At 47.9% G+C, this 8,976-nt stretch overlaps 1 protein-coding gene across 2 annotated transcripts; it reads right to left on the reverse strand.

Moving 5' to 3' along the window:
• Window positions 1–3,377: 3,377 nt before the first annotated feature.
• On the reverse strand, window positions 3,378–6,419 carry LOC124701519. Of its 2 annotated transcripts, none has more exons than XM_047233597.1 (4): window positions 5,975–6,419; window positions 5,639–5,897; window positions 4,222–4,341; window positions 3,378–3,700 (listed from the first exon to the last, which is right to left on the reverse strand). In XM_047233597.1, the coding sequence occupies exons 1-3, from the start codon at window positions 6,019–6,021 to the stop codon at window positions 4,252–4,254; spliced, it is 396 nt and encodes a 131-aa protein (XP_047089553.1). In that variant the 5' UTR covers window positions 6,022–6,419; the 3' UTR covers window positions 3,378–3,700; window positions 4,222–4,251. The 2 variants fall into 2 exon arrangements, with proteins under 2 accessions (XP_047089553.1, XP_047089554.1); XM_047233598.1 differs by having other exon boundaries at window positions 4,222–4,320; window positions 5,975–6,417.
• Window positions 6,420–8,976: the final 2,557 nt, after the last annotated feature.

Consider the following 8,976-nt stretch of genomic DNA (forward strand, 5'->3'; position numbering starts at 1 on the left):
CTTGTTGTGGCGTAAGGTTGGCGGGTTAGTTAGGCCCTTTGATCTTTGGCGAATGCATCCTAAAGTTTTACTGTAGATATCCACCTTGACGTGGATATGCGTTCATCGTGTGCGGTCTTACAAAGGTTATTTCTACATGTGTAAAAAGAGTGATCCTACCATTGTATCATAGGTAACCGTGGGGACAGACTCATAAGTAACTAGGTGGTTGATGAACCCAGTGCAATGATATCTTATAGTTGTCAGGGGAAGTCCTTCTAATGTAGCTAACCACCTCGACGTGGAACACATAGTTATCCTAATATTGAGCCCGAGAAGTTCTTTTTCGAGCTAATAAGACATCCAGGCATGTGTCCCAAACTAACCGTTGGTGGTGTATCGCTAACCATGATTTCAATAGTAATATCGTATTTAAATCCACGTAATAGATGAAGCCAATGCATTAATATCTTATAGTTGCTCGATGAAGTACTTCTGATATTGGCGAAGGTATCCTAAAGTTGTAATATAGGTAACCACCTCGACGTGAAACACATATGTAACCGTGAGGTAGATAAACTCCAAGGCATTGATATCGCAGTGTTCAATGGTGAGGTCCTTCAAATCATATAAAACATCGATCACCATAGATGCTTAATATGATTATGGCATAAGGCTGCCGGGTTAGTTAGTCCCTTTGATCTTTGGTGAAGTCATCCTAAAGCTTTGGTGTAGATATCCACCTTGACGTGGATATGCATTCATCGTGTGCGGTATTACTAAGATCATTTTCGCATGTGTGAAAAAGGGATCCTACTATTGTATCATGGGTAACCATGGGAACCGACTCATAAGTAACCGCGTGATAGATGAACCAAATGTAGTGATATCTTATAGTTGCTCGGTGAAGTCCTTCTAATGTTGGTGAAGGTATCCTAAAGTTGTGATGTAGGTAACCACCTCGACGTGGAACAAAATAGGTATCCTAATATTGAGTCCGAGAAGTTCTTTTTCGAGCTAATAAGACATCCAAGCATGTGTCTCATAGTTAAATCCACGTAATAGATGAACCCAATGCATTGATATCGTATAGTTGCCCTTTGAAGTCCTTCTGATGTTGGCGAAGGTATCGTAAAGTTGTAATATAGGTAACCACCTCGACATGGAACACATATATAACATGAGGTATCGCAATGTTAAATGGTGAGGTCCTTCAAAACATATATTACATCGCCATAGATACCTACTATGGTTGTGGCGTAAGGCTACCAGGTTAGTTAGGCCCTTTGAACTTTTGTGAAGGCATCCTAAAGCTTTAGTGTAGATATTCAACTTGACGTGGATATGCATTCGGCGTGTACAGTACTACTAACATCATTTCTACATGTGTGAAAAAGGATCCCACCATTGTATCATAGTTAACCGTTGGCACAGAATCATAAGTAACCACGTGATAGATGAACCCCATGCAATGATATCTTATAGTTGCCTGGTGAAGTCCTTCTAATGTTGGCGAAGGTATCCTAAATTTGTATTGTAGGTAAGCACCTCGACGTGAAACACGTAGGTATCATAATCTTGAGCCTGAGAAGTTCTTCGAGCTAATAAGACATCCAAGCATATGTCACAAACTAACCGTTGGTGGTGTATCACCAACCGCTTTCAATAGTAATATCGTAGTTAAATCCACGTAATAGATGAACCCAATGAATTGATATCTGATAGTTGCCCGATTAAGTTCATCTGATGTTGGCGAAGGTATCTTAAAGTTGCAATATAGGTAACCACCTCGACGTGAAACACATATGTAATCATGAGGTACTATAAAATCTAAGGAATTGATATCGTAGTGTTCAATGGTGAGGTCCTTCAAAACATATATAGCATCTCCATAAATTCTTACTCTTATTGTGGCGTAAGGCTGGTGGGTTAGTTAGGCCCTTTGATCTTTGGCGAAGGCATCCTAAAGTTTTACTGTAGATATCCACCTTGACGTGGATATGCATTCGTCGTGTGCGGTATTACTAAGGTTATTTCACATGTGTGAAAAGAGAGATCCTATCATTGTATTATAGGTAAACGGGGGGATGGACTCATAAGTAACTGCGTGGTTCATGAACCCAGTGCAGTGATATCTTATAGTTCCCCGATGAGGTCCTTCTAATGTTGGGGAACGTATCCTAAAATTGTATTGTAGATAACCACCTCAACATGTAACATATAGCTATCCTAATCTTGAGCCCGAGAAGTTCTTTTCGACCTAATAAGACATCCAAGCATGTGTCTCAAACTAACCGTTGGTGATGTATCGGTAACCATGATTTCAATAGTAATATCGTAGTTAAATCCACGTACTAGATAAACCCAATGCATTGGTTTCTTATAGTTGCCCGATGAAGTCCTTGAGATGTTGGCAAAGGTATTCTAAAGTTGTCATATAGGTAACCACTTCGACCTAGAACACATATAGAACCGTGAGGAGAATAAACTCTAAGGCATTGATATCGCAATGTTCAATGGTGAGGTGCTTCAAATCATATATACCATCGTCATAGATATTTACTATGGTTGTGGCGTAGGGCTGCCGGGTTAGAGGTCATTTGATCATTGGCAAAGGCATCCTAAAGCTTTAGTGTGGACATCCACCTTGACGTGGATATATATTTGTTGTGTGCAGTATTACTAAGGTTATTTCGAGTAATCATGTTTCTCAGAGTAACCGCCGGTGGTGTATCGCTAACCATGATTTCAATACTAACATCATAGTCGGATTGAAAATCTTTCGGTGCCTAAGAAGTTCTTATCCGAACTAAAAACATATCGAAGCATGTGTCTCAGTGTAACTACCGGTGGTGTATCTCGAACCATGATTTCTATGGTAACATCATACTCAAATTGTAACCATGATTTCTATAGTAAAATCATACTCAAATTGATAATTCGTTCGGTGCCAAAAAAGTTCTTCTCCAAGATAATAAGATCCATGCAAGTCTTTTGAGAGTAAAAAGAAGTATGGAGGAGTTTATTTTTAAAACTATTGGAAACATAGAAAATCTTAGTCCGTAGTGCATATATGTTTTTCGTAATCAAATGAGGAATTTTTTAGTACCTTGAAATTTACGATTTGTATGAAGATTTGTTCGGCGCTAGTTATTATTAACGAAGTCCATATCAAAGTTCTGCATTAGCTCTAGCAATTATGATGTTTGAAGACATCACAAGCTAAGTCAAGTGTAGCAGTCCGACAACACAACAAGTGAGTAGCAGCAACAGTGCACTGGACATCACCTTTTCGGCGGTCCAACATACACCAGCTCTGAGAAACTGCGTTTATGAAAATCAGATGTGTTTCTCTCCAGAATACGGCATATGCATATTGAGACAACACCCCAGCCGGAGGTTCACAAACAAAACTTATCATAATTGCAGTACTACAAGTTCAGATTCAGAGCCATCCCTTAGGACGGGATCGGATACTAAATTCAGTTTAAACTCCCTTTCTATCTAGAGGGATTAGACTAATCACTGCATAGGCAAACAAAACAAAACAATTCATCCCTCTGCTTTTGGAACAGGCTATATGCCTTCAAAATTCAAAACAACATCCTTTGACTATCTCGGTAAGTCATGCAACTATATTCTGGTACAGATGGGATCTTCCATCGCTGTCCTCTTGCAGATGCAGACATGCATTTTTCTTCACCAAGCGGTTGACGGCTCTCTGACAATGCATGAAAAGATAAACGACCTCATTGTAAGTTGTAGCTGGTACTTTTCACATCTAGCAAAATTGCAAAAAAGAGAGGACACTTTCTGATAGACTAATAGAAGTGTAGATACAAGGATAAACAATCCTTCCTCTAAGAACCACAAGCTTCAGTTACAAAACAAAAGTGACGTAGCCAAGAAGATTGAGACAACTAAAAACAGGAACATGAAACTAGGTACAACTTCACACATCCTTCCCTACAGTTCACTATAGAGTCTGGAACATCACATATTCACATATGACAGGTGCCTAGCAGTTTATCCAAGTCTCAACATCTAAACTAGAAAAAATCATCTCAAGTGGCCTTTATTGGTTCCCACAGTATTGCAATGTAAGTAGACTTAGCCTCACAATGTATAAAAAGTCCAAATCAACAGTTCTAGTTTTATAATTGCAAATAATTTCAGTTATCTGACAGGTATACTTCGAAACTTTGACAGAAACTACAGACAATGGGTGACTAGGAGAAGTACCTGCGTGGTATTTGCGTCCTCCCTAAAAGATCAGTTCCCATGTGGAGATGCATCAAGCAGAAAATCACAGGTAGGAAGAACTTGCAAATATACTTGGGCCTGGACAGAATCAAACCAGAACTACAACAACTGTGAGGAGAACGGTGATGACATTCAGAACATTTATAAATTACAGATCAATGAATGAAAACTCGCCATTTGGAGAGCAATTTTAGAAACATGCACTTGTGTCACTGAGCACACTTGAATGTATTGTGAATGGTTAACATGTTGTCACTAGGAATGATGTATGTGAAAACAATTCCGGTAGGTATTTACGCCACTGTGTTCAAATAGCACACATGATAGATTTCAGATGCTTTTGCATAAAACAATGCAGCTCGTAAATCACAAATAAAATTGCACAAGGCTTTCTATTATTTTATAAGCAACAAAAGGAAAACAATGAATTGTGCTCCATGAAAGTGACCTCCTTCTGGAAAGCCGAAAAGGAAAACTCGATAAGACGATAACACAAAAACACATAAATTGTGATATCTGGGTTTATAAGCAACAATGTACTTCATGAGATAAAATGGAGCAGAGACTTGAAAGAAACAACTAGGAAGCAAAGGCGCGGCGGCACGCCGCGCCCTAGGCGTTGAACTTTTAGCATATATAGTTGGTGTTAAGTAGTGGTGGTGCTCAAAGAAGTAGACACTGCTCTTCTAATAGTTAGAGCGCCACCTGCAGATGTAGTAAGGTAGGCTGCAAACTGAAATAGTCACATACTCGCATGCAACAGTTCATTTCAAAGATCAAGGAAAATAGGTGGTATCTAAAGTACAATGGATGCTGTTAATATCACCCATCCTTACTGCTACTTGTTCATTGTACTTGCAGTTAATTGCAATTCACAGGAAGTGAAAGAAAAGAAGTACACAAAGGACGGTAATATATGTTCTTTGGAACCTGATGCAAGCCAACCATTCTTATATGTAGAATGAAATCTATCATAAGAATTTGTTAAGCAGGAATTATAGTTAGCCTCATTGTCCTGTACTCCAAATTTTTGCAACTCATATACTGTTTCTAGATTAGGTCCTATGCCTATACTGGTCCTAGAATTAGGACTATATACACGATCTCCCGACAGCATTAGCCTAATTGAGTAATCGTGTTGGAGCAGCAATGCGGCATGCTAATCTACCTCTCTCTGCATGCCACATCTTACTATTGCCCCAGAGATCCCAGGCTAATTCAACCTAAACTACTATGAATATGGTCGTTGTTCTCTCACCATCTGTGCCACTAACCATTTCTGAATATTGGTCTATGCCACTGCTAATGGACATCCCCTTCTAATGTCATTTTCAGCTACCAGAGAATAAACATGACTGCTAAAAAAGGGTGTGCAGCAAACTTCCGGACAACTAACCTTTGTTTCCAGGAGCGCTCCGATGGAGGGGACTCGCTTGATGTCGGCGTATGGCGAATCAGCCGGAAATGGTGCATCATTCTGCTTGTCAGGTATTGGCTCGTTGCTGCAGACTCTGTCCTCCTCAAAATCGGCTTGCCATGGATCAGAAACTGGCACGCTGGAATCAGAACTCAAGCTGGACGGAGAAGTGCGAGCGCTTGTCTCGGCACCCTGAATCGGAATGCTTGGTTCCAATTTGAACCTGGGCCTTGACAATCTGGGACCAATTTGAACCAAATCAGCAGGAGGGGATGAACAGAAACGATGCAGGGTGGATGTAGATCGAGGGCTTACCTCATGAGCAGCTGGGTGAATCCCTCAGAGTCTCCAGCCATCATCATCTAGGAGATTCCTTCGCTCGAATCCTCTCTTGCAGGCGAGGCTGCCGGCGATCTCTGGAGTTCTTGGGTGAGAGCTCGTTCAGAGGCTCGAGGAAGGAGGAAGGGGACGGGTAGAGGTGGAGATTCAAATTTGAATCGGGCGTGTGGGGGAAGTGTATGGGGGGCCGGCGCAGCGCCATGGCCTTGCCGTACTTGCGCCTGCGCCACCAAGGACGGCGAGTACGCCATGTATCCGCCGACTCCTTGTCCTCTCACCCCGAGCGTATCGCTAGTTTCGCTAGGCGTATCCTCGTGGATGTAGGGGTCAACCGCCCGCGCGTGTGGGCCCAGATGCGCGAATCTCCAGCGGCTCGGTCGGTGTGGATAAGGTCCTGGCGCCCTAAGGTCCGCTCGATCGAATATTCCTATAAGGCACACCAGGGAGAGCCCTTCAGGCTCATTCCCTCGAGGCTGATACGCCTCTCTCTCTCAGCTCACATACGAGCAGCCGGCCAGGCTCTCTCCAAGCCGGCCAGGCTCCCTCTTAGCTCACAGTAGCTTCTTCCTTATCAGGACAAACAGCTCAAGGAGCAACTCTGTATCACACATATACTGTCATATACATCAGACATGCAGGAGTAGGGGTTTTACCTCCACCGCGAGGGCCCTGAACCCGGGTACATCACCGCGTGCTGTGTACCAATCCCGCATCCGGATACCGTCGACGCCCATACAGGAACCACCTCTCTTTAGCTACCCCGTAGCATATGCCGTGACGATACTACGACATTTGGCGCCCACCGTGGGGCCTGCAGCGACGCCGACCGGAGTTCGTCTGGACGGGACCCTTCCTCATCATCGTCACCGCCGCGGCCTTCATCGCCGCCGGCTTCGCCGCCCTCTCTGGGCACGGCTTCGCCTTCTCCGTTACCGCCGCGGCCTCCGCCGCCGAGAGCATCGCCGCCCTTCTTCGGGCGCGGCTCCATCTTCTTCACCGCCGCCGCACTCCTCAGACTCGGCTGCGTCGTCGCCGCCGCGAGCTTCATCACCAACGCTGGCGTCTACAACGCAACCCGGGGGCCATGCCCCGGGGAACTGCTGTATGCCCGGCTGGGTGCCGCGGCGTCCTCTTCACCAACACGGCAATACCGACGCCTTCAACAAATCCCGGGCCTTGCCGCTGCCGCGGCCCACGCAGTAGCAACGCCCGGCCGCGCCTGGCGGTCGCCTTGCGGCCGCGAACTCGACTCCCTACCACGCGCGCATCGGCGCCCGCGAGCTCTGCTCCGGTCAAGCAGCGACCGTTGCACGAGCGCAGCGGCCAAGCAGCAGCAGCACCTCGTGCCCCTGCGCGCGTGCAGCAGCGGCCAACTCGCCCGCACCGCCGTTCTCCCTCGAGCAGGCTCCGTCTCAAACGCGCATCTCCTCTGCCGCACCATCCGGCCAGCTCGGGCGGCGCCGGCGCAGCTCGTCCGAGCAGCAGCAGCAGCTCCATCCTCCCACGCGTGAAGGCAAAGCCACCAGCAGTAGCGGCCCGTTCACCGGCGCCCGCGAACAGTAGCGCGGCAGCTTGCAAGGCAGCAACCAGCGCGTACGCGCGCATACAAAGCATCAACCAGAGCAGCACGCGAGAGGAGCAATCTCGCCAGCGCCCAGGCTCCATTCGCTGGCGCAGCTAGCCCTCACGCTGCAACTCCCACGCGCCGCTGGCGTCCATGCGAGCAGCCGCCTGGCCACGGTCCGTCCCGGTCGCGTCCGCCACACACGGCCGCCATCGCCGCCCGCGCCCTTGACGTCCACGCCCGCGCCTGCATGCACCCCGCGCGCCCTTGCAGCCAGCGGCCTAACTCCTTCTTCAATAACGGCACCAGCAGGCCGGCATACAACCGGCAGCAGCTCCACGTGCGCATGCAACGGCCAAGCACCAAGAAACGGCTGTGTCCGCCGCGGCTACCTCCGGCTGCTGCGCCCCATGCACGTCGCCGCCGGCTGCGGCCTCTGCCGGCTCCGCAACACGCCCTCACTGGCTTCGTCTCATGCACGTCGCCCGCCGGCTGCTGCTCCTGCGGTCTCGTGCTGCACATGCACGCGGGACGCCACCACCATCTCTGCGACGCGCCTGCCTCGACTTCGGCTGCGCGCCTGCCATCTCCATCACCATCTACGCCGTGGCCGACTCACGCGCTCGCCGCCGGGTCGGATTCCGGCCGGCTCCGGCGCCGCACCACCCGTCGCGCTACAACGCGCCGCTGTCCCGGCTTCGCGCCTTGGCGCCCGCGCTGCTCCCGCAGCTCTAGTCCGCGCCCTCCGGCTCGCTGCGCGCGCGATCTCCGGCTGCGCCGCGCGGCAGTATTGCTGCCGGCCGCTCCTCTCCTACTCGTCTCACAAGAGAAAAAAGAAAAGGGGCGATGGGTCCGGCTGGGGATGTGTGCGGCTGAAAAAAAAAAAAAAGTGGCCGGGTGGAAAAAGTGATCCGGCCGGCTAAAAAGAAAAAATAGAAAAAGAAGAAAAACCCAAGTCGGCTGATTTGCCTGCCAAGTGAGGAAAAATGGCTGCCGACTCAAAAAATAAAGGAGAGAAAAATCAAAAAGAAAAATAAGTTGCCGGCTGAAAAAAATAGAATCTTCCGGCCGGCTAAAAAAAAAAAGGTTTGGGCCTGCTGAGAATACCTAGCCGGCTGAAAAAATAAAAAAATATTTGTCCGGCTGAAAACATGCCGCTGACTGAATCCGCTCGATGTCCGATCGATCGAGCCGGCTGCACTAGTGCCGGCTGGGCGGGTTGTCCTTAACCTGGCTGGGGCTGGGTCTGTTTGGTTGGTCGCTCGACTCCGCTCGTACCGGTTCCGCCTGTCCGAGCCGAGCCGGGAATGGGATGAGTGGAGCCTGCACCGACTGAACCAGCCCGAGCGCGTTTGGTCGCCCGTTCGGCTGAATCTGTGCAGCCGGAATCTGCATCGACTCGTACATCTGCAGC

The sequence above is a fragment of the Lolium rigidum genome, chromosome 3 (assembly GCF_022539505.1).
Source record: "Lolium rigidum isolate FL_2022 chromosome 3, APGP_CSIRO_Lrig_0.1, whole genome shotgun sequence".
Classification (NCBI taxonomy): domain Eukaryota; kingdom Viridiplantae; phylum Streptophyta; class Magnoliopsida; order Poales; family Poaceae; genus Lolium; species Lolium rigidum.

Coding starts and splice junctions, on each gene's coding strand:
- LOC124701519 (XM_047233597.1), bottom strand. CDS start 6,021: ATGATGATGGCTGGAGACTCTGAGGGATTCACCCAGCTGCTCATGAG. Junction 5,898..5,974: donor TTCACCCAGCTGCTCATGAG/GTAAGCCCTCGA, acceptor AATTGGTCCCAG/ATTGTCAAGGCCCAGGTTCA. Junction 4,342..5,638: donor GAGCGCTCCTGGAAACAAAG/GTTAGTTGTCCG, acceptor CAGTTGTTGTAG/TTCTGGTTTGATTCTGTCCA.